The sequence below is a fragment of the Nanorana parkeri genome, unplaced genomic scaffold, assembly GCF_000935625.1.
Source record: "Nanorana parkeri isolate BGI_ZX_2015 unplaced genomic scaffold, ASM93562v1 scaffold478, whole genome shotgun sequence".
Lineage (NCBI taxonomy): Eukaryota > Metazoa > Chordata > Amphibia > Anura > Dicroglossidae > Nanorana > Nanorana parkeri.
Genome location: NW_017306746.1, coordinates 297,553 through 323,622, shown reverse-complemented (window position 1 = coordinate 323,622; position 26,070 = coordinate 297,553). Strand labels below are relative to the sequence as shown.

General features: G+C 42.1%; 1 protein-coding gene across 3 annotated transcripts in view; it reads right to left on the bottom strand.

The window, feature by feature from the left end:
* Positions 1-26,070, bottom strand: part of DGKA (diacylglycerol kinase alpha) — a 148,889-nt gene that overhangs the window by 22,854 nt on the left and 99,965 nt on the right. For all 3 annotated transcript variants that reach the window (XM_018560793.1, XM_018560791.1, XM_018560790.1), the window contains 4 exons: positions 25,110-25,251; positions 18,838-18,918; positions 3,028-3,077; positions 726-800 (listed from right to left, as the gene is read on the bottom strand). In XM_018560793.1, the coding sequence (XP_018416295.1) occupies positions 726-800; positions 3,028-3,077; positions 18,838-18,918; positions 25,110-25,251 (348 nt within the window). The remainder of the gene's footprint in view (positions 1-725; positions 801-3,027; positions 3,078-18,837; positions 18,919-25,109; positions 25,252-26,070) is intronic.

The following is a 26,070-nucleotide window of genomic DNA, read 5'->3' as shown; positions in this document are numbered from 1 at the left end:
TAATGCTGGCCGGCTGTTATATTTTAAACTGTGAGTTCTCTTTATACATTTCTTCTAAATAAAAATCATGACTGCACTATGAGGATTTCTGTTTGCTTTTAGATGAACGAACTGTGGAGCTTGTTGCTGCCAAATCGCTAAGATCGGAAGGACTTGGAGGTTTTTACATTCCCCGATCTGCAATGCTGTGAGGGCTGCTAGTTTGGCGGCCAGTAATTGCGGTGAGTGCATAGTTACTGGGGAGTGGGTTGAAGCACATGAAGAGCACTATTCTTTTGTGGAAATTTCGGATACTTTTGCACATAAAAAACTTTTATAACTAACAGGTGTTTGCATTGGTCGGGTCTTTTCTGCCCGTGCGTGCCCGCCAATGCTGCAGTGCCCTCCGTCCGTCTTTTTACTACGGGCGGACGGCAAGTGTTTAACCTTTGTCTGGCGGCTTTTAACTGTTGATCCTTTTTTAGCTCACCTGTCTCCTAATTAGCGCAGCTTTATCTATCATTTATCTCTCTGTTGTAACAATCTGTTCCCCTCTTTATATCATGACACAGCCCACTATTACATGCATTTCAGTTCTCAAACATATATCAAATCTACTATAAAGTTTTGAAGTGCCACATATTACAATCATGGGCACTTCATTGTGACATACATCTGTAGCATGCGTGGTAAAGAGCTGAGAGATTGCACAGGAAGATGAAAATCCTGAGTAAAATATTACATACCGGTTTAAGCTCTGTAATATCCCAGTCCAGGTACTCAGCAACTCTCATCATTTGGGTTATGATTCGATCTACCTCCTATTAGAAAAGACCATATCTCAGTACAATATTCAAAAAGATAAAGATACATGATTAGTAGATATATATTCCTGGGATTGATGTTCCTTAAACTTTGCATTTTTTTAAATTTTCATACCACCGAAAAACCACCAGAAAATTCACAAACTCCCATAGGGTTTATTTTCTAATTGTTGCACTAAACATTCCTTAAACATACACTCAATAAACATTCACAAGTGCTTAGCTGTGTTCAGTAGACTGTTAACATTGCAAATTAACATCTACAACTCACACCCCCTAGATTTAATAAACATTTGCAAAACTTTTATGTAATAAGTGTTTACTAAAGCTTTGTGAATGTCTAACTCAGCAAAATGAAGCTCCCTGTCATTAAAGTGTCACTAAACTCAAAACTAAACTTAAATCTTAACAATGCATTCAAGTACCTTAACTATTAAAAAAATGTATCTTATTTGTGTATCACTCGGCTGTAGATCCTCAAATCATCTCTGAATTGGTGCCGACACTGTCCTTCCTTCTGGAGGGGGGGGTCTTTTTTTCCCCATGGTCCCTGTGTGTGCTGTGAAGTAGCCACCGCTCCAAGCTCGCTCCCGTGATGGACTACAATCTCACATTTAGTTTACTAATTTGTATTGAGATTGGAGTCCATCACAGGAGTGAGCTTTAGTACTACTTTAACTATAAACAAAAATGTATCTTATTTGTGTATCACTCGGCTGTAGATCCTCAAATCATCTCTGAATTGGTGCCGACACTGTCCTTCCTTCTGGAGGGGGGGGTCTTTTTTTCCCCATGGTCCCTGTGTGTGTAGTAAAGTAGCCACCGCTCCAAGCTCACTTCTGTGATGGACTCCAATCTCAATACAAATTAGTAAACTAAATATGATGATTTTAGTTCATTGCGGGAGCGAGCTTGGAGCAGTGACTACTTCACAACACACAGGGACCATGAGGAACAAAAGTTGCCCCCCTGCAGAAGGAAGGACAGTGTCAGCACCAATTCAGAGATAATTTGAGGATCTACAGCCGAGCGATACACAAATAAGATACATTTGTATTTATAGTTAAAGTAGTACTAAAGCCTCGGTTTTTACAACATATTTTGCTTGCTAGTGGAAATACAAGCAATAATTACATGTTTACAAGTCTTTTTTTGATATTTTTGTTATGTTTTTCACCTTTGCAATCTGCACTCTCGCCTCTGCTCATTGCCACTGTGCTGCTCTTCCGGCCAGGGAAGCGCACTCCTGATCTGACTAATAGGGACTTCATGTCCCATAAAGCTTTACACTACTTCTCCACTGCGCATGTGCAGAGTCTATATAAAAAAAAAAAGCTATGTCGATCGTCACACATAAAAATCTAATATACAAGTGAACAATTACAAAAAAAAGCAACAAAACTACTGAGCAAGCTGGTGTTTTAATAAAAAAAATTCAGATATTGAAACCTCCGGGATGCTTTGGAAGCCGCTGTCAATCACAAGGGGAGGAGGATGTGGAGGATGGGCTTTGGCATATTCAGTGCGTGCTTCCTGTGCGTGGGGGTGCAGGCAGCACAAGTACACAGAGATGTAGTCCTCAGTACGGGAGCGTGCACTAGAAGTAGACTCCATAGCACAAAGGAGGCACTCAGCGCGTAAGTAAATGTCAGCGGCGAGGTAACATTGAAGATAATGAAACCAAAAAGTCTGCAGACTTGGAAAAGCAGCTGAGGAAGTCAGACTGCACTGCATGTAGATTTTGAAAAATATGTAATATCACTTTAAGGTACTTGAATGCGTTTTTAAGATCTATTTAGTGTCAATTATATATATAAACGTATATATATATATATATATATTATACATACACACACACACGTTTATAAAATGCATATATTTTGACACCTGCTCGGCAGCCTGGTTATCTGTGGTTGTGATATATTTTAAATTGGGCTGCCTAGGGCCATCACAACAGAAATAGTGCGTTGCACTGAATGGTACGTTATAATTTGAATATCAGATCCAAAAATCCTAAAAACAAAAAAAAGGGTTGTTCGCTAAGCCAACTGTGTATCCAAAATCACTGGTGAATAGCACAGATACATCCCAGGATACATCCCAGGATTACTATTCACTATTGAAAATAAGGTTCCTTATCCCGCTGCGTTAGATTGTGAATTAAGCATAATGTCAGTAAACAAGTTTATGTCAAGCAGTATATATAGAAACAAAAGTAACTTACCGAACTGTCCAGAAGTCCATTGCTGTCTTTATCATATAATTTAAAAGTAACTGTAAAAGGATAAAAAGTTTTGTTTTTAGTTTATTCGGCTATCTACATATAATAGAAATAATTGGCAAAACAACTTGCTGCAATGACTCTTTCTGACAGAAAGATGGCAACATTTTACTTTTCACCCAGACACACCAGAACATCGAGATTGCGTGCAGATGTTATTATGCTTGCTTTTTCTGTCATAATTTTACACCATGTATATGTAATGGGTGGAATTAGTAATGTAAAGGGTGGTATTAGTAAAGTGTGATCATGAATGTATTGCAAATGAAAGATCATCAGCTAGTCTTTGTTTAGATACAAATTCTACATAGTTTACAAGAGTTCACACAATACATTTCTTGTTTATTTCAGCATTCACTCTGAGGCCTGGTTCACACTTAGAACATTGCAGTTGTTGAGCTATTTTGCTTTAAAAAAACCACGGGAAAGTCACACAGTTCTCGATGCATAGAGATGTCTATGGATCCAAAACCGCGCGCCATCCACCTGAAAATAGCTCCTGCATCTTTTTGAGCGACAGACAATATCACACGTGCGACACAACGCTTAGGTGTGAACTGTCGCCATTGACTTGTAGAGGTTTTTGTGTTTTGCGGAAATATTGCACCACTTAATCCGTTCGATATAACGCCTAAATAAAGACTATTCGTTCCATTTGTATTCACTCAGGAAAGTACCCATACTACTGTTGGTAGTTAACAGTATAGGACAGCATTTATCAAAATTTTTTTAGTCATGGCACCTAAAAATATGCAAAATCTTGCAAAAAAAAAAATTAGTTCCCCTTTATATTAGGAGCCCCCTTCACATGAGATCTGAGTCCCCCTCTACATCAGGAGTCCCCCTCCTAAAGCGAGTCCTACTTCATATTAGAATCCATTTCACAACAGATCAGTGTCCCCCTTTACACCAGTGGTCCCATTCTCACATGAGATCCCCCCTCCTTCACATCAGAGACATGACGCTGTTTGAAAATTGCGAGGCATACCCGAGGAAGCCAGAAGGCACCCCAAGGTGCCATGGTACCCTGGTTGAGAAAGACTGGTATGAGATTATACGTTTAAATTATTTGTACCATGTGATGTGAACTTAAATGATTTATTTATTTCCTTTAAAAATACACAATTTTTTTCAAATGCTCGTCCTTCTTTCAAACCTTCTTTTCCCACATAGCCTACAGCTCAGCAGTATTTAGCAGTGACAGCTGTGTTAATCTTATATAGCACACATTTAGTTTGGTACCTCTACTATCTATTTGGATGTATAGCATTGTAGAAATGTGAGTAACATTTGCCATTGTTAGTGACTGCATTTTGCATAAAGAAAAGTGGCAGAAATAAAGAAATACAGAGGTTGTGATTGATGCTGATCACATTAGTGGCTGGGCTGGCTCTGGCTTCTTTGCATTTTGACACACTAGATTGTAGATCTGGAAAGTCTAAGTAATCATGATGGCTAATCTAAGCCACAATAATCTAATACATACTTGTCAATAATTTATGAAAGATTTAATATAGTCAGTGATGCCATGATGTATGCTTTCCATATACAGTATGTTTTTTCTTATTTGGAAGCCTGGCTGTAAGCAAGTTGGATCAACATGACCACCAGAGAACTAGTATTTTAAACCTGTCCTCTGCCAATGCAGAGCAAAGCAGCAATTGACTGGCTTTCTATAGTCGAAGAGACTCTTCTGCCATAACAGCTTCTTTTTACCATTCTGCAAATTTGTTTCTTTCTGTACCCTGAGCCGTGCATGCACAGCTCAGTGCACACAGCTGGCATGCTGAAATGAAGTAAAGGAAACAAAAATTGGAGACGGAAGCGCCACTACCTGACGCAATAAAAGTGGTGAAGCAGGGTGAGAGAAAAAAGGTGATGTACTCACCTATGGTAGGTTGATCGTACGTTTTTCGCAATCGGGTTGAGGTGCGTTTAGATGGAGTGGAACAGTAACGGGAAACGGCCCCTTTTTAGATGGGTGGTGTAGTGGTGTAACCCGGTGGAGCAGATGGAGACATAAAAGTAGTAAGGTGAAGTAAGATTGCTGAGCAAAAGAAAGGAGAGATTCTGTAACTCACCGCAAAAAAAGTGAAGGCTGGCTCTCAACAACGACGGTGCGACCTCTGCCATCTCTGCACATCGGCTTGAAAAAGAAGGTATCGCCTTCGAAACGCCTCGTCAGCCCGAACCTAGGACCTGCTGAGTGTTTCCAACACTCCATCTTTCCACCGACACTGTTCGAGCTAACACCTCCTGAACATTGGGCTCTGCCCCCTCCGTCTCTCCACACCTCTATCACCGGCATTGGAAGCTGACAGCTGTAGGACACAGACACGTCGGACTGCAAGGAGGCCCCAGCGTGCATCCACCTCCGCTCCTTCCTGATCCACACACACCCCCCCCTTACAGCAGGCATGTCGCAATATAAGGGGGCATCGTGACACCCCGGCAGCTTCACTGCCCACCCTCCGGCACCACGTCGCTCCCCAGCGCCGGACACCGCAGACGTCCAGCAGGACAGCCGCGCCAGCATTCATCCAGAGAACACCCCACGGCCTTCCATCCAGGCACTACAGGAGCCGCACCCTCGTCGTTGAGAGCCAGCCTTCACTTTCTTTGCGGTGAGTTACAGAACCTCTCCTTTCTTTTGCTCACCAATCTTACTTCACCTCGCTACTTTTATGTCTCCATCTGCTCCACCGGGTTACACCACTACACCACCCATCTAAAGAGGGGCCGTTTACCGCTACTGCTTGCATACTGCCAGCATGCATTTTGAACTGCTGGGTCTCCAGTGCGACCCTGCGCATTTAAGGAGGAGCGGGCTCCCTCCAGGCAAAACTGCATTAAGTAAACCTGTTTCTATGCCCTGCATGAACAATAGGACAAGTTCACTTTGAGAAGGAGAGGTCAGCAATGGCAGGATTCCTTTAAGATTTAAGTAGAAGTATGTGTAGAGGTAGAAGTATGTGTACATCTAAATGGATGTTGTAGGTGGGCTTTTGCTGTATTAAATACAAAGAGCAGACACCATCATTCTCTTGATAGCCAAGCAGAATCTAGAGACCTGATTTCCTTTCTGTTACTCTATACATTTCTCATTGGCTTACAAGCAGACTCCAAAATAAGGAAAACATATATGAAAAGCACTACATCATGGCATTACTCATGCCAATAAGAAATATGTAAAAGCTGAAGGAAAAAGTGCATGCAGTGATATGGAATAAGACTTTAAAATCAAAAAACCAAACATGAAAAGCAAGAAGGATATTAATAAAAAGTATGATAATATAAAAGAGGGACTGGAAACCTCAAGGGGGCAAACCACTCAAGAGCTCCTATTTGTGGTGTTCTGGGAATAATTGCAGAGAGAGGTGGGGCTGAACATAGGACAAGCTCAATCTATTCTCCAAATGCCTTTTCTGTTGGCTCTAAATCTTTTTTGAATGCAAGACTTGTTTTTCAGCTGACTTTACAGTATAATAGCATTAACCTCAAGCTCCAGACAAAATGTTTTGTTTTTTTAATCTTGGACAGAGTGGGGTAAAAATAGAATCTATGCCTAACACAGCGTTCACCGAGCAACCTGAAAAATAGTCCATGTATGCTGTAAATAATGTGTGAACTATATAAATAGTTTTACAAAACATAAAAACTCATCAAAGTAGCTCAGGGACATTTAGATTTATTTGCACACATATTAAACTTTTATTTTAAGCTTTCAAGGTTAATTAAAAGTGATCTTTATATAATTCTAGTAGGTTAAAAACCATAATCCTAGGGAAAATCGAAAACAGTTTAGTACCATAAATAGACTTTTCAATCCACACATAAAACAGCAAAGAATTCCAGTTGAAGTGCAGGGGGGGGGGCACTCAATGCTCTGTTTTCCACCAACAGTGAAAAACCCTGAATCTTACAACCTAATGGGGCTGATGCACTCTTCCCTCGTCCAGGGAAAAGCCCAGAGTGGGCAGGGTGGGAATATGTTTTAGCATCCGCCTGTAGTAGCTGCCAAGGGCAAGAAATAGCAGTGTCCTGGAATGTTCGTGGAGCATGTGTGGGCGACATCAAACTGGTCATACTTGATGATGTGTTTGAAGAGACTGCAGCTGTCTTTCGCGGGACCGGGTACCGGATTTTAGTGAAAAATTGAGCTTATGAGATTTTCTCTCTTGCTATTACTATTTATATATTTTACATATTATTTAAAGCATAGGTAGGCTGTTATTCTAGATGTTTGGTCAGAACATTTTGTAGCTTTGTATTTATTTATCTCAGATATATATACACACACAAAATATGGTATACATACACACAATGTCAGGGCGGATGCTACCTGAGCCGGCTTTTATTCCCCCCTCCCCCCGTTGTTTGTTGTCAAGACACTGGCAGCTGGTCGTCTAGTGTCATTGGTTCCTAGGATGCAGACAGTCAGTTGCACAGCATCATCGCTTGCTAGGTGCTGGTGGCTGGCCGCACAGTGTCACTGGTTGCTATGGTGCAGACAACTAGCTGCACCATAAAAAACAATGATGCTGTGGGGCCTGGGCCTGAACATACACAGGACTGAATATGCACATCAAGTAAGGTCAATCTGGCCTCAGTGCTGCCCTTCCTGTGCCTCCATGAGCACTGCCCTAGGTAGTAACCTTAATTGGCCTGAAGGGCATCACAGCCCTGTAGGCACACACTTATAAGTGTAGGGACAGTTAGGTAGGGATGCACTGAAACCATTTTTTCCAGACCGAGTACAAGTACTGATACTTTTGCTCAAGTACTCGCCAATACCAATACCTTTTTTTAGTGTCATGCAACAGTTTTTCTAAAACAATACAGACTAATGATTTTAGGACAGTGGTGGAGCGCCAGGGCCCAGTTGCAGCTGTGACCCCTGCAAATCCCTAACTCCAAGCTGTAGAGAGACTACAAATCTCAGAAATACATTATATAGAATTGCAGAATACTATCAGCTATAGAGGAGTACAAATCTCAGCAATACAGAATGGCACCAGCAATAAAAGACTACAAACCCCAGCAATACATTATACAGAAATACAGAATGGCACTGGCTATAGAGGACTAAAATTCCTAGCAATACATTATACAGCAATGTAGAATACCATCAGCTATAGAGGACTACAAATCCCAGCAATACATTATACAGCAATGCAGAATAATAGTTATGTATTGCCGCTCTGCTCCAGGGTGCCGGTCTGATGTCTCGGGTGGAGGGTGTCAGGAGGTGGAAATGTGCAGGCTGGCAGAGCACTGTAAACAGGTGCCGTGTGGTTCCCAAAAAGGCTGCCTTTTCAATTTACATAATTAAAGTACTAGTATCGGTTTTTGGTACCAAAACAAGTGCAAATGCTCAGTATCGGCACCAATACCGATACTGGTAATGATATAGGTGCATTACCAGTTATAAGTAGGGATGCACCGATACCGTTTTTTCAGTACCGATATTTCTCTTCCGGTACTCTCAGATACAGAGTACCGATACCAGTACTTCCGCTAGCATGGAGCTGGCTTCCCGGCCAATCGGAATAAAGCCGGCCAAACAGCATCAAGCCAGCTTCCCGACCAATCAGGAAGCCAGGCGGCAAGTCAATGTCCACCGCCCGGCTTCCTTGATTGGCCGGGAAGCCGGCTCTATGTTCCCTCCCAGCACTGCTGGTCAGGTGGAGAGTTCCGGTATTGGGGTAAGTTTAGGAGCATTTGGGCGAGTACGAGTGAGTGATTTCCACTCAACCTCAAAGTTCAAGCCGACATGTGACAATGAAACTGTCACACGTAGGCTCAATAGATCAGGAAGTGAGCGAACACATACCGTTGCTCGCTCACAGCGCTGACTGGCGGAACGGACTGGGGAGGGTGCGAGCACAGCTGGCTCTGCCTCTAGATAGGTAGAGCCAGCTGTCAATCACACAGCTGGGTGGATCTCGACAGTAATGTCGGGATCCGTCCCGGGTACGGCGGTCTCAGTATACCGCAAGCTGTAGCTCCCCATATACTGAGCTTTGGGTCACGGGAGGACGCTTGTTTGTGTCCTCCCATGACCCTTAGGAGAACTATGGGGAAAAACACCCCATAGTTCTCCTTTAAATAAACATACCAAGCAAATTGTGCCGTGATGCCTCATTGATTGATTGGTTGGTATGATGAATGGTGAGTGTTCAAGGTTTGTTTCAACATCCCTTTTCACATCCTCCAGCAACTGCTTCCTTTGTGACTCTCACAAATTGATTACAGGACATTGCATAGCTGCAAAGGCAGTTGGCACTGGACGACTTCCTTCTGACAACTGATGTGATCTCAGGTCTAAATGGGGAGAGAGTAGCCATATAATGCGCAGCACAAGTCACTGACTGAGGGTCTTGCCCTGATCAATTTCTGAATGGTGTAGTATCTTAGGACCACCAGCCCAAAATCTTATTGGTAATTGCCTATGGGAATAATGCAACCCTACTTCTGAACGCAGTCCTCCCTTATATTGGGCGGAGATTGCATTTCATAATTTCTCCCTCCAAAATCGACATAGGCAGCAATACAAATACATTTCAGTGAAGTGGAAAAGAGTTAGAATGTTTTTACCACTATCCTTGTTTCCTCTAGGTAGATTTCCAAAGGGAAAAACTCTGCAATTGAAATACAGCCTGACATTGTATTTTAAGAAAGATTTATGTTACATGAATAGTCCCTCTTATTTGTTTTTAGCAATATTTAACAGTAGTGGCAGTTTCCTTTTAAGTCCTGAAACTCACTTGCCTTAATAGCTGTACCAGAAATACATATTCTAGCCCCCACAACCCTAACAGGCTACTCTCCATACCTGCAGAGGCATGTATGGGATTATTCTCCTTCCTAATCACGAGCCACACACCTACTCATCCTGCGGGGCCCAGTCATTATGGAACAATGAGCCTTAGCCTCTAATAGGACTCACAACAGCCCTGCTCCTAACTACAGCCACCCGGGATACAAAAATTGTACATGCATGAGTCTTGCTGCTAGGAACTGGCAATGCTCCAAACACTGAATAGACTTGTCAGTTGCTGCTGCTCTACATTATAAGGATAAGGGACAGCTAAGGCAGAATTTAAATATGCAACTTTTCATTACAAAGAATAGACCAGGGGTAGGCAACCTCGGTACTCCAGCTGTGGTGAAACCAAAAATCCCATATTTCCTCTGCCCTGGGAGTTATGCCTGTGACTGTCCTTATCTTGCAATGCCTCATGGGACTTGTGGTTCCTCAACAGCTGGAGTGCCAAAATTGCCTACCCCTGCAATAGACCGTATTTATACAATGAACATTAACTGTCTTCCACAGACATTAAAGCTATTTATCCACAGTATTACTCCATTAAGTTACTGACTGGATGTATCAATAAAGGGTAGAGGCCTAGCTATGGCAGTGCTGACTGGACTTTTTCTACAGCCAACTTCTTGATATAAAAAAGAGACCCAGAGTCCCTTGTGTGATGGGAGGGCAGCTGTGTGTCAGTCACACCCTCTAAAAGCAATCAGGTAGTACCTGGCCAGGAAGCTATGGTCGAAATCTATACTAAACATTTATCATTGTTTGCTTCAAAAGTACTAATTAACTGTAAACCTGCCTTTGAACAAAATCCTGTTCTCCTAGCCTAGACTCTAATAACTGCAGGATAATAGCTGCAAGCATCCACCATGTACACTTTAACAATCTTCCCTGCTGGAACCCATAGAAATGGTGTTTATCCATCCAGGTGGGGACTATAGGAAAAATGACTGTTGAAATTCTACTTCCTTAGTCAGCCCCTCTATCACTGGGAAATAAAGAAGCAACAGCACAGTGATAAGGTCACCTATATACTATTTGCTCCTATAAGCATGGTCTATATATATTGTAACAAGGACACTCCACTGTAGTCCAGGTAAGTCAAGTACAATGCAGTTTATTAAAGGGCAAACACAAAATAGCTTGCAGCAACATAAGACAGTCCTTTATATGGCTCAGTAGCTTTCCACAGCTTCAAGACACTCACACTGCTCACCCCTCGTGAGCCCTCACTCTGCTCTCTTAGCAGTCTGTACCACAGGTCCTAGGGTCACCGACCTTCCTGACCTCTCCCCTCATGGGCACTCACTCTGCTCTCCCAGCAGTGCGTCCGACAGGTCCCTGGGGTCACTAATATTCTCCCAGTCTAAGTGATGTTGTGTAGGGAATTACCGGAAACTAAATATAGATTTGACAACCTTTACTAGCTGTACTTGAAAGCACATGTGATTTAAAGGTTGTGTTTTACTATTTCTCTTGAGTCCTGCTTAAGATTACATAGCTATGTAACAATTTCCTGTTTTTTGATTATTTACATTTTTTAAATCTTCGCGTCTTCTGGTAAACGAGGAACAGGCAGATCTGTTCCACAGAGACATTGTGCAATGGATGAAAAAATGGCACTGGACAAAAGAGCGGCTAGGGGATGCTTTTTGTAGCTGCTATATCATTCACAGTGGACTTGCCTCACACTGCTTAAAGGATAAGGCTGGGTGAGTCCAGGTCCGTCCAGATTAATGCTGAAAGCATGTGGCAGACAACAGATCCAATCTGAAATTTATAGAACAACCTCAAAGCAGCTATAAAGCCTGTTTATTAACTCAAGTCATGTGTGTCAAAGTGAAGCAATCAAAAGCAATTTTCTGCATTATGACTACTCAAAAGTAATGAAAGGTGAAATCTGATCACACTTTTTTGATTAGCTATGATCAACAAGTTACTGTAACCAGGCAAATCTGCTGGGTAAATAGCTATTGTGTTCAGTCAGCTGAGGCCAGTTCCAGTACAAATTTCAACATCCAGGCAGTGAGCAGCACTGAATATTCCCTCGCTTTGACACAATGAGGGAAATCGATGAAAACTGGAGCAGACAGAATCTGAAGCAGTTGCACATGGCAACCAATCAGCTTCTCCCTTCAGTTTGTTCAGTTAAGCTTTGAAAATGAAAGATAAAAGCTCATTGGTTGCTATGGGCAGCTGCTCCAGATTCTAGCGGCTCCAGTTTTGATAAATTCCCCCCAGGATGTTTTTTCCGCCTAGACCTAAAGAAAAGTGCAAAGTGTACAACCAGGACATCCAGGGTCTTTGAAGCCAGCCTTTCCTAACCAGGGTGCTGCGGCACCCTGGGCTGCCTTTTGGCTTTGTCAGGGGTGCCTTGAAATACTTATACCTTTCCATGGTGCAGACAGTCCTGACACCAGCACCATGGAAACAACTGAGGCTAATCCAGGGACGGTGGGATCCATTCAGAAAAGAACGGAAGTTCATCTCCATCTAGGCCTGCTCCACTTCCTGCCCTGTTGCTGCCACAGCTGTGGCTCCTGATGTGATGGTAGGACGTGATGGATGTTAGGATGTGATGTGAAGGCGGGGCTGAGGACTCTAATGTGAAAGGGGTTTCTGATGTGAAGGGGAAACTTCTGATGTATAAGTGGACTCTAATGTGAAAGGGGTGATCTCTGTTGCGAAGGGGGGGCTCTAATGTGAAGGGAGGCTCATGGTTTGAAGGGTAACTCTGATGTAAAGAGGAGAACCCCTTAGAGGGGAGACGTGTTTGCTATGCAGTTTTAAAGTCCCCCTTAGGATTTAAAAAAGGCATTTAGAAGGCAACATTTGCCTCCTAAATGCCTGCAAACCACCACTCAGCCACTCTTCTGAAAGCGTCCACTGCAGATCGCTTTTTAGAAGGTCCCTACAGACTGCTGCCTGTGTGAAAGAGGCCTTATAGACTGAAAAACAAAAAGCATGCAAATAGAAAGGTTGTCATGATTTAGTACTATCAATAGTTCTAGTTTCCATATAACTCACAGTAGAACGACATGTACAGTACTATTACTGGATGAGGTTCTCTCACTGATTTTTCATTTTTTTGCTATTTTTACAGTGGATTTACCTCTCTGGGGGAAGTCTTTTTACAACATGACAGACAGTTGTAATCTTTCTATAATTCAGCTACTAAGAATGGCAGATCCCGTGACCTGTAAGAAGAGGGAGCCTTGACTGCTGGAATCATGCAGTAAGGATGTGGTCAATAAAATGGACCCCTCCTGTATAAGGGGGCGTAATCAATTACTAATTGGGGGATAGCTTACAAAGGCAGAGACAAGCAAAGTGTTATAAGTGGGAGGAAGTGGGCTTGCTGGCCTCTTGGGAGTCCACCAGCAAACTGAACGTCTCTGCCCACCCTTCCCTAATTTTTTTTTTCTAACTTGTCACAGCTTTGTTGGCATGTTTTTGACCTTGCCAGCTTAATCATTTACCATGTTAACTTTGCTGAAATTTTTCAATGGTTGGACATCTGTCTAGAACTGATGGTGAAGACAGATTTTCTGCATTGGGTTATAAAGTCATGAAGTTTTGTTGCTCACGGTTTATCCGTGACTGCCACAATTTAAATGTAAACAGAAATGAGTTCTGTTTTATATGTTGATAATATGTCAATAAAGCTGTGGCCTTGCCCGTCCAACAAAGTTATTTTGTCTACTATTCTTTGATGGTGAGAGGGCAAAGGTAACAAAAGTATTTTCAACGTAAAATAAGTGTTTAACTATGATTCTCAGCAGTCAAGGTCTACCTAGATTGTCACTGCTACACAGCAAACAGAACAAGGCAGGATAAGTCATTTAAGGGAAAAAGATCAGCTCCAGGTAGACAATACTGATGACTAAACATATACCCTTTTCATGCCTTTTTGGGCAATGCTTCCGCAGTTCAGGTGCTCTTTAATTTAAGTTGTTTATGGGCCCATTTAAACTTCGACTCTGTGGTAATGCACATTACAAAAGTTGCCTCACTGTGGTGGCATTCACTGTGGCACCCCAACGCACCTCCAAATGCAATTGCGCAGTGCAGCATATAGTGTCCTGTGTGTTGCGCTGCGATAATATGCAGTACTGTGCATTTTAGTTGGGCTGTTTAATGCACTACACTGCAGTGTCTGACAAGACTTTCAATCACCATGTTTCATGTTACACCCATACTTAGGGTGTAACATGAAACATGGTCAGATTGCAGACCCCCTATATCACACACACACACCTGAATCACAGACCATCAGCCACCGTGGCAGGTAATTTCAACGGAATGCAATTGTGGTGATGTCACCGCACTTTTAGTCCATTGGCACTTTCTCCCTTTCATGTTACTGCATGTCTGTACCTTGGTCCGAACAAAGACGAGAGGAACAGTCTGCAGGAGCCACAGCACCAGTAGATTGTGGTGTCAACGCTTTACTGGCTCCTATGCAAAAAATAATAAATGCACATTTCTTCTGTTATGAAGAAGTGTGCATTTATTTATTTTTTTGCAAAGGGTTTAATTTCCCTTTAAACTAAATTTAGCCAAATGGCCATACTGAAAAATGCATAAGGTAAAAGCCGAAAAAAACCTCAAACACAGTAAAGTGATGCAAAGTTCACTGCTGTTCAAACATTGATTCTCAGCAGACAGATGTTTGAAATGTACATTGAGCAGTGCCAAGTGATATTATGGCTGGCTTCACAGGATGAAAGATTAGCCTAAGAGAGCTGCAGGCTGTATGTTTACTGAGCCACACAAAATCAATATGTGAGCTTCCCTATACTACGTTGAAGTGAAAAGTAGAATGCATTCACTGGCTGCATTAAGTGCCTCTGGTGTTTTCAAATCCTCTCAGATGGATGCAATACCTTGCAGTAGTTGAGAGGCTTGCATGTCTCGGTGACCCTGAAAGTATCCCTGGCAAGTGTTCTATGCTGCAGGTAAGGCCATATTTAGTAATTATGTCAAAGGAGGAGATCAGACAAAAAAACCTGGGGCTAAAAACTCTGACTTATAAAACAATGTTATGGAACCAGTAAGGCACACAGGTAAACCAGAGGGCATAATTATAAAGATTATAAGTTTTATCAGCTAGGTTAAAATAGTGATGGATCAGAGACTGAACTCTGCCTACATGTAAGGTACCTTGAGAAATTAGTGACAGATAATTAATCTAAATCATTTAGGCATCAAAATATTGGCGTTTTGATTAACTGTAGCTTAACCAATGCTAGCTATAGCTGCATGTGACTGTATATCATGAAATGGACAAATGAAAACATTTACAGACATATTTTACCTTGGCTCTTTTAGTATAACAAGCTCTCTTCAGAACTTAATTTAAGAATCTGCACAGACTAGGAACATTAAAGCCTTTCTCCAAGGGAAAAAAATACCCTTGCAGTGCGGCTACCTGTAAGGCACCAAGCACCTCCACGCATGCGCATGGCCCCGTTTGCCAAGTAACTGGAAAACGGGCACTAGTATGCATGCGCGCACAACGAACTTCCGCACGTAAACGTGTGCACGTAAGGCGCACAGTAAATGACACATCTGCTGCTAATGGATTGGCCTATATAAACCAGCCTGCCATATTCTAAGTTGCTGGATGATCTTCAGCTAGTTCCCTGTGTTCCTTGCTCCTGCCTTTTTTACTGACTTCCTGTGTTCGACCCAGATTGCCTCTGACCATTCTTGATTCCTGCCCGCCTCCTGACCTAGGCAGGTTCATTGGACTTCCTTCTGCCTGTTCTATACTTTGCTGCTCGGCTGGATTTGACCCTTGGCTTCTGTTTGGATCTCGCTACTGTCTTCTGCTTCAAACGGCTGCCCGCCCGGCTTGACCTCAGCTCTGCTTGACCTGCCTCCGTTCCAGATTCTGGACTTTTCTACCTGGCACAAGTGTGTGCTACATCCTTGGCACTCGTGCAGCTTGCTGGCACTCCTCCTCTGTTCCCACCCTCAGGGTCGAGGGACACGAGCTGCAAGGGAAGCCTCCTCAACGGTCGTTCTCCACTCAGGTACGTGACACTACCCATACACTGCAAGGGTTAACTGCTCATTTAGGCCTAGGGGATTATGTAAAGCAGTTTTACTTACCTTAGCCCTGCTCCCCCAGCAGTTGGTACTCACCTCTCTCCCTGCCTCTCCCTTGGTGTCCTCACATATAATGCTCTGCATTAGACGTGATGACGTCAGCAAGCTTCCAACCACTATTTTGAGGTTGGGGTAAAAGGCTGCGGGTGCCAGTCTTGGAGCCTGCAGGAGCAGGGATCAGGTAAGTAAAAGTGCTTTATACAATACTCCTGAACAATTACAAGCAGTTAAAACTTGAAGTGTGGAGGTAGCCCCACTACATTGGTTGTTTTCTTTTTTCGGGAGGCTTTTGAGTATTTACATATTCTTAACAGGCAGTAGGATGTTTAAAACAAGTCCTCACTGACCTCTGTATGTACAAGCACTGTGTGGAGAAATTTGACTTTGCCAATTATATTCTGGGGTAAATATATGGGGGGGTGCAAATTACGTAAACATTGCATTGGGGAAAATTACAGGAAAGTGTTTTTTTACTAATTTATTTCCAAAGAAAAACCTCAAAGAAATATAACTATCTGAATTTGCTACCAAATTGAAGCCCTAACTTTTCAGAAAAAATAATGCATAATACGTTAGGGTAGACTACAAAACCTAAAAGATATAATGTGCGGAACAGAGACATTGCCAAAATGAAGAAAAAAAAAAGCTCTGGGTCACAAGAGGATTTAGGGAGAAAAAGGGCTGGGGACTTAAGTGGTTAAATGAGAACTATGGGGTTAAGTATTTTCCCCATAGTTCTCCTTAGGGTAACGGGAGGACATGAACTAGCGTCCTCCCGTCACCCTAGCCGCAGTATACCGCGAGCAGCTGCTTGCGGTATACTGAGGCGCCGCAGCTGAAGCGGATCCCGACAATTGTGACGGGATCCGCCCAGCTGCGTGACTGACAGCTGGCTCTGCCTATCTAAAGGCAGAGCCAGCTGTACCCGCCCCCTCCCCCGTCCGTTCTGCCAGTCAGCGCCGGCAGATCGGAGCGGGGAGGGGGGAATCCAGCCCCTCCCCTGTCATGGCAGAGAGCCGTGACAGGATCGAGAGGGGAGCGAACGCCGGTATGTGTTCGCTCACCTCCCGATCTACTGAGCCGACCTGTGACTGTCTCATTGTCACAGGGCGGCTAGAACTATGAGGTGAGTGAAAAGCACTCACCTCATAGTTCTCCTTTAAGTAAACCAATTATAATCTACATATACTCCGAAGAGGTCTCTCTAAAAAATAAAAAAAAATAAGACTATCAAACCCAGAGTTTGTTGGATTATAGTCTCTCTTTTATCAGGAAGCAGGGCGACAAGTCATTACATGCCGCCTGGTTTCCTTAATGGGAATTTTGGTATCGGCATTCGGTATCAGTGAGTACCGAAAAAATATCAGTACTCGATACCAAAAACCCGGTATTGGTGCATCCCTAAGTCTATGAGATACATCCCTTCAGACTCACGCTGTTAGAGATTTCAAGTTCTATCGACTTTTACATGCTTTTAACCCCCGATTTTTTTTAAAGTACAATTCTAGTTGTGTCGTACTAATAAATTACGTTTTTACACTATGGAGGCGCGTTTTGTCCTTTGTTCCGATGGTCTTTTTGACCGGTGGGAGCTGCCTCTTTTGTGTTCCATTAATCGTTACAGCTGGCCCGTTTTGCAGCTGGAGGCGCCGGTATTGTTTTTTTCGTAGCTCATCCCTAATTCTGACCCAAGATAACTAAGCCAGGAGCTCTAAAAATGTTAGCCCTATGTGAGTTTAGGTTGATAATAACATTGATATAGTTTGGTAAACGTTTTCATAGCATACCGTTACAAACACAAATCATTCTATTGATTCGATGATCAATTATTATTTACATTCAGTTTCATAATGCTCAGATGCCAGCTTTTTTACTTGCCACTGGTGCAGGCTAGAGAAATGTGTGTATATAATATATGGTTATGACCTACGGTATGCATGCTGCTGCCAAATTAGTAGCAATTGGTCCCTCTCTAGCTATAGTGATATTATAAAATTACATTTTCAGTGGAAAGGCTTAGAATTTAGCCATCTTCAAATAAACCACTGCAGAGAAAACACATTTTCTTTTGTCTATCACAAATAGAATACTGAAATGGGTTGTTCTTGTCAATTACAGGTGAAACTCGAATAATTAGAATATCGTGCAAAAGTAATTGCAGTAAGTGCTGCAAAAGGGGCCCAAACCAAGTACTGAGTACATATGCATGCTTGTACTTTTCAGAGGTCCGATATTGTTCTATGTACAATCCTTGTTTTATTGATTGCATGTAATAATCTACTTTTTTGAGGTTGTGGATTTGGGGTTCTTGGGGTTTTCATGAGCTGTAAGCCATAATCATCACAATTATGACAAATCACGGCTTGAATTATCTTGCTTTGCATGTAATGAGTCTATCTCATATATTAGTTTCACCTTTTAAGTTGCATTAGTGAAATAAATGAACTTTGCATGATATTCTAATTATTCGAGTTTCACCTGTATGTCGCATATGCACTTTAATTTTCCTGCCCCTTTGTTTTTTTTCTCCCCATCAGTCAGCTGAAAAATCTAAAAATTGTATATAAATGAAAACAGAATTACGGGCTAGCATTAATGTATCTGACCATAGAGTGTCTGGTATTTGCCCCTGCTATGCACAAAGGAAAAAATACCACTAAACTAAGTAGTACATAATGCACAGAAAACATGTGGAGGCTTCCAATGCTAATGATTATAGACTTGTGGTTGCAATGTGATGACATCATATTGACACCTAATTTGTCCATTTACATGCACAACACATTTATCAGAGTAATGTCAAAATTGGAACTTACACTCCAGTTTGTCCTCAGCAGTCCCCCCTTCCAGTAAGGAAAAATAGCAGAACACATCATGCAGACTCACTCGGCCTATCTCTGGAAAAGAACAGAGCACACAAAGCCATGAAAACATGTCAGCTCCATTACTAAACCAAGCATAGCATTTTTCTCCAGTTTATTGTTTTCATTAAAACTGAAGAAAGGTCAGTAAATTGTGCATTCATTGCTTTGAATTTCTCACTTATACTAATTTGAATTTTTTTTAATGGAAATTTATTTTTAGCATTGTAGCAGAAACAGATATATAGTGAATACATAACTGAAAATAAATAACAAACATTGTTTTTTGCACTCTGTAAACTCTAAGAGTAGGACTACACAGGCATGGTGCAGATGGCAGCCTTACATACAAACTAATACCTTATGACCTTACATGTATTGGTCTTATGGGGGGCATGTTAAAATAGGTGTTTGAAAAGGAACTTTACCCCCCACATTAATGTCTCCCAAAACAGTTACTTTTAAGGTATGCCAACTGTCAATGTTTCCAGTGTGCTTATTTTAGCTTAACCAAACCTTCAAGCACTCAAATGGCTGGTGTCATAGCTGATCACAATTAGGTCCAGGGAGACCACAGGCAATACTAGTTCTTTGCTCTCTGCCTATCCTTTTTTGGCACAGCTTCCAAAGTTTTGTTCCTCCTAATAAATGTAAGGCAACAATAAGGAGGCTGGTTACAAGCACTGTGCATCTGCAATGAACAATCTGTATCGCATAGTAAACTCCCACTGCATTCTGGGGCGGGAGGGGGCGTGGTGGAGCATTGAAGTCAATGGCCTTGTATCTAAGCTTAGACTGACACTATCCATCACTGAGCTTCTGCAAAGCATGTCCAGTGTCAAATTCCACTCTGTTTCCTCAGCTGGGAAAATGGAAATGGTTTCCTCTTAATAAATTTACTGCTGCAGTGGAAGAGAACTAGCGCAAGAGATCTACTTACAATAAAACTACACAGCGTTTCATCAATACACAAATGCACTGTATTGCCAAAAGTATTGGGACGCCTGCCTTTACACGCACATGAACTTTAATGGCATCCCAGTCTTAGTCCATAGGGTTCAATATTGAGTTGGCGCACCCTTTGCAGCTATAAAAGCTTCAACTCTTCTGGGAAGGCGTCCACAAGGTTTAGGAGTGTGTCTATGAGAATGTTTGACCATTCTTCCAGAAGCGCATTTGTGACGTCAGGTACTGATGTTGGACGAGAAGGCCGGGCTCGCAGTCTCTACTCTAATTCATCCCAAAGGTGTTCTATCGGGTTGAGGTCAGGACTCTGTGCAGGCCAGTCAAGTTCCTCCACCCCAAACTCGCTCATCTATGTCTTTATGGACCTTGCTTTGTACACAGGTGCAGAGTCATGTTGAGACAGGAAGGCGCCATCCCCAAACTGTTCCCACAAAGTTGGGAGCATTAAATTGTCCAAAATGTCTTGGTATGCTGATGCCTTAAGAGTTTCCTTCACTGGAACTAAGGGGCCAAGGCCAGCCCCTGAAAAACAACCCCACACCATAATCCCCCCTCCATCAAACTTTATACTTGGCACAATGCAGTCAGGCAAGTACCGTTCTCCTGGCAACCGCCAAACCCAGACACGTTCCTCGGATTGCCAGACAGAGAAGCGTGATTCGTCACTCCAGAGAACACGTCTCGACTTCTCTAGAGTCTAGTGGCAGCGTGCTTTACACCACTGCATCCAACGCTTTGCATTGCACTTGGTGATGTAAGGCTTAGATGCAGCTGCTCGGCCATGGAAACCCATTCCATGAAGCTCTCTACGCACTGTTGTTGTGACAATTTGAAGGCCACAGGAAGTTTGGAAGTCTGTAGCTATTGACTCTGCAGACAGTTGGGGAATTCTGCACACGGTGCGCTTCAGCATGTGCTGACCCCGCTCTGTAATTTTACATGGCCTACCACATCGTGGCTGAGTTGCTGTTGTTCCCAGTTGCTTCCACTTTGTTATAATACCGCTAACAGTTGACCGTGGAATATTTTGTAGCAAGGCAATGTCACGGATGGACGTATAGCACAGGTGGCAACCTATCACGGCACCACACTTGAATTCACTGAGCTTTTGAGAGCGACCCATTCTTTCCCAAATGTTTGTAGAAGCGTCTGCATGCCGAGGTGCTTGATTTTATACACCTGTGGCCATAGAGGTGATTGGAACACCTGAATCCAATGATTTGGAGGGGTGTCCCAATACTTTTGGCAATAGAGTGTACATAAATATATTCTCCTCCTAGTGACCCTCTGTTCTATTAGAAGCCTTACTGCACAACTGCTGAGATATCAGGACAAGCCACCTAAAAATTACAATGTTGTAAATCAGTCTAAACAGGCTGCAAGACTTGAGTAAGAGGAGCTACTACTACGGAGCAGATACTATGTGGAATAAGAAAACATGGCTGCTCCAAAATATTTTTTAAACTACTCATAGAAACAAGTTAGACTCTGCTGATAATAAGATTGTAGACCTCGGATCAGCACAATTTGCAGCAGCGTCTATCAGCCCAGCACACAACTTGTATTTGGCCACTGAACAATGTTATTAATTTTCAGTGATGAACTTCATAGACTTCTAGGACCTGCCCATGCATTAGTCCTGAGTAGTGATGAAGCTGGGCTTGGTGTGAAACCAGTTTGCCTGAGTTCCCACAAGCCCACTCAAAACTGTGACTGCCACCCCCTCCTCCCGGCCCAATCAGTTGTTGGTTACAGTTCTGAGCGGGCTTGGATGAATTCAGGCAAACTGGGTTCGTACCAAGCCCAGGCTCATCACTAGTTCTGAGTTACTGCAAAGGCAGCCCATAGACATATATACAGCTTACCAGTTCAGTACAGCATTCCTCAAAATGGCTTAATAGTTACAAAAGGTTATTTAAGAAAAGACGCTAGGCTAAATCCCCTATGTTATTATAACAATCTTTTTTGCCATAAGAATTGTGGTCCTAAAGCCAATAAAAGCTGAAAATAACAGTCACGTGGCTGAAAAGAATGATTGTTATGGGGCATAACACACATGTTGTAGTTTTGTGTCTTGTAATGATGCAGTGATGGGGTAATCTATTATTTATGGATTTTCAAAAACAATAACCATGCATGACCGGGCTGTATCAGTGCTGACGTGCCACAGGGGATTATTTGGTAATGTTAACAAGCAAATATGCAGTACACTGGGAATGAAGTGAAATTACTTTAGTCTTCCCCCCCTACAGCTCCTGCTGTGTCATCATTCCTACAAGCTGCACTAAAAAAAGTAGAGAAAATAAAATGGGAGCAAAAGCCAAGTTATTGCTCCTAGAGGCCAGATTACTTATTCAATTTTCCCACAAAATAAGGGAAGGAACGACGGGTAACAGCTCTTTGTTCTCCTTTTTTTTTTTAACCAACCCCCAAGTTTTTTTTATATCAATACATTTTTATTGGAATAGTACAAGTTCTTCAGGTTTTCTTATAATACCGCTAACAGTTGACCGTGGAATATTTTGTAGCAAGGCAATGTCACGGATGGACGTATAGCACAGGTGGCAACCTATCACGGCACCACACTTGAATTCTCCGGAAAATTGAGAACGACCCATTCTTTCCCAAATGTTTGTAGAAGCGTCTGCATGCCGAGGTGCTTGATTTTATACACCTGTGGCCATAGATTGGAATATTTTGTAGCAAGGCAATGTCACGGATGGACGTATAGCACAGGTGGCAACCTATCACGGCACCACATTTTTCTTTTACAGAAAAGAAAGAACAACAGTTACGAAGCAAAACAAAACTAAGAAAAGCAAATCAGATCAAATCTAAGCGGCTTGCAGTACAGCAAAACGTTAACAAGTAGCTTTTGATGAACTGTATAAAGATTTTGTGTGAAGACATCCAGCATAACCACAGAATACAGCTTTGCAGTATGCAGTGCAATTACATGCAAAGACCTTGTGAATGCATCGTAATTATAATTATTGTATTATTTTTTGTTTAACCCTTTAGTTGCCATGGTTGCAAGTACTATGTCCATAGCAGTGCAGCCCTCTAAACTGATTGCTGAATGCTATAGCAGTTGGGGGGCAGTTTGCATTCATTCAGTTGACTGTCGGCTTTCTAATGGAAGTGATTGGGGCGGACTCACTTCCAGAAGTCCTGCTGCCCACACCAACCTCCCATGTTTGGGGTCAGCTGGTAGACTGGAGAGAGATCAGTGAACATTCATTTGCTGAACTCCCTCCAGTGACTGAACCTGGAAGCGGTAAGGATTTAGTCATTTCCAGTTTGTTAGCCCACTATGTGATAGCAATTTAGTTAAGTATTAAAAAAAAAGTTTAAAAAAATGAAGGTTAAATAAAATCAATAAAAAAAGGCAAACATTTTTTAAGAGAGGGAGATTCCTCCATCCATGCTGTTTAAATAATGCATGGAGCTGGACTTCCATCCTCATGATTGAAGATTTGCAGGGGGAAGACAGCTATGCAGATTCACAGGCTGTGGCTTTACACCAAATGCACTGTTCAACTTGCTTAACTTCGGTACGATTATTGTGCTTGGAGTTGGGCTTTTAGATTTATGATGTATACATTGAAATAATCCTTCAAAAATGATCTGTTTTTCAGTTCATCAAGTGTAATTATGAGTTCTATGATCCCTGGCCACGTAGTTCATAAAAAAATCTCTTTGATAGACTATACACCATGTAGGTATGGCCCATATAAAGTATTTACAATATAAATATTTAAAGATCTTGTAAAGTATTATATGACTACAGGATATAGGAACCATGAATATTTATTATATTCGGATATCACAGATGTATATCCGTTTGGCGATGTTGATGTATGTGAAGTTGTGAGCTAAGTGTGGGCTGGTGGAACAGTGTAGTAGGGAAAAAAAGAATGGGACTGCCATGTTCATAGTGCATTTCATAGTCCTGGTCTTGAGAGGCTTCCTTTAAATTGGCTATTGACATGAAGGGCAATTTTACTATGCCACTGCACCCTTCCAGAGGACTTCACTTACATGTGTACTTGAGTACAGCCAAACATATTAAAAGAGCAGGTTTATTCAGTGGTGTACTTTCAAGAGGGAATGAGGAAAACTCTAGATATGCTTTCCTTCAATGTAATCATATCTATATATAAGACCCAATGTTACCAGTCTAGTTGACCATAATAGGACCATAATAGGAATACAGATCCAAGACCTCTGTTTTTCTTAAAGCATAAGAAGCAGGTTTTAAGCAGACTACCTTTATTGGCTAAGAGAAATGAATGCTAAAAAACTTGTAAGAAAATGTAGAGAATTGTGCTTTCCCTATAGGCCTCTCTTGCCGACAATTCCCATGCAATTTTATTTGATGTGCAAAATGCAATTACCCCTAGCAACCAATCCTATACCATCTTTTAACTAATCTGCTATGAGAACGTCTACTATGAGATGCAGCACTCTACACATCCTGCTCTGATAGGCTGCCTGCAGCTCTGCATCCCAAGCTGGTTGGTCTGTTTCTCAGCGCACTGCTGCTGACTGTAGCGGCCGTGCCGCTCAACGTTCAGTTGCCCAGGCAACACAGCCACACTATGGGCTTCTCCTGCTGGCTCCCCATTGGCCGCTTCTCCTGCATTATCCACAACTTGGGCTTGCAGTGTCCATTTGTGAGGCAGCGCTATCTATCCTCCCTCCTGCCCTGACTGGTCCATTCCTCAAGAGGCGCCTGGTTTAAACATCACCGACCCTGTGCCTTGTGCTTGTGTTTGACTAGCTGCCACTGTGCCTGTGTCTGATCTTCTGAGTACTGACCCTATGCCTACTTCTGCTTGCTGCCTGGACCAACCATTTGCCTGTATATTGACTAAATTTTTGCCTGCTGCTTTGTCTATCCCTTTTTTTTTTTTTAACCACGTCTATTCGTTACCTGTACTGTTCCATTGACATCCCACTGACTAAAGTGATGCAGTGTCACCAGTTTAAGCCATCCACTGCGGGCAACTGTACTCCTGGTACCATGGCTACTATTTTCTTCCTTGCTCAGCCACCTGTGCTGCCTGGCCAGTGCACATGAAAGTTCACAGAGGAAAAGCACCAATGGCCTCGCTGATGCTGGTTATGAGCATAGTAGTACTGGAATAATCTGAATGTATACAGGATTAAAATTTTACAGCACTGAGCAAACTTGTGTATTTAGCTTTCTGAACTGCACAGAAAACAAAATAACTGAATTCCTCGATTATGAATCTTACCCTTTGCACCATCTGTCTGCTCTCTAGTCACATTGGGTGCGGCCTGGAATGACATGAAAAGCCGTTTGCAGAGATCAGGAGAAATATCTTCTGCCTCCAGATATGTTCTCAAGAAACGCTGAAATCCCTCATAATCTATTGACTGTAAATGAAAATATAAGCATAAGTTAAAACACACCTGCTTCCAGTCACACCTACTTCATACTGGCACTTTAAGGGTAAAAGAAAGCAGTCAATATGTTCCACTGCCAAGCATTAAAATCTACATTCTCATCCATTTCCCCTTCTCTGAAACCAGTAGGGAACCACTCTGGATTTGTGGTTTCATTAAAACCACGAGATAAAAAATGAGCATTAGAGATTTTATGCTAATCCTACAGGCTGCCTGAAAAATAGCACTGCAAAACTAAGGCTCTTTTATCACTCCTAACCCAACTAATTGCTATCAGAGCCCTGCAGCAAATTACATTTAATATGTGCTTTAAAAGAAAGGCATAGAGCACTCTGATTTATAAGACGATTCATGCTTTTCAGAACAGTTTCTGTTTTTTAAGTTGAAAAGATTCCATTGTCTGAAATGTTTGAAAGGTGAAAAAAACAATTGAAGAGTGCAGTCATAATGCAACAGAAATACATTCTTATGATATCCATCACATCAATCCCGGGATAAAGTGTGCTCTATATCATACATAACTACCGCAGTTGTGATACATGCCACATTTAAACGGAAGTACAAAAATATCTTGAATATGTGTTTTTTTTTTAAACAAAGTTTACATATAATCACATCACAGTCTTAGGCTCTCTATGTAAAATTAAGGTTTTTCAAACGAGGGCGTTTTTGGCAATTGTCTTGCCCTGGGGCTGGTAAGGTTTTGAACGCAATGACAAAATTATATTATACATGGTATTTTTGTAATGTAGGTTGAAATTTTCAACCCGATTATAAATAAATATATAT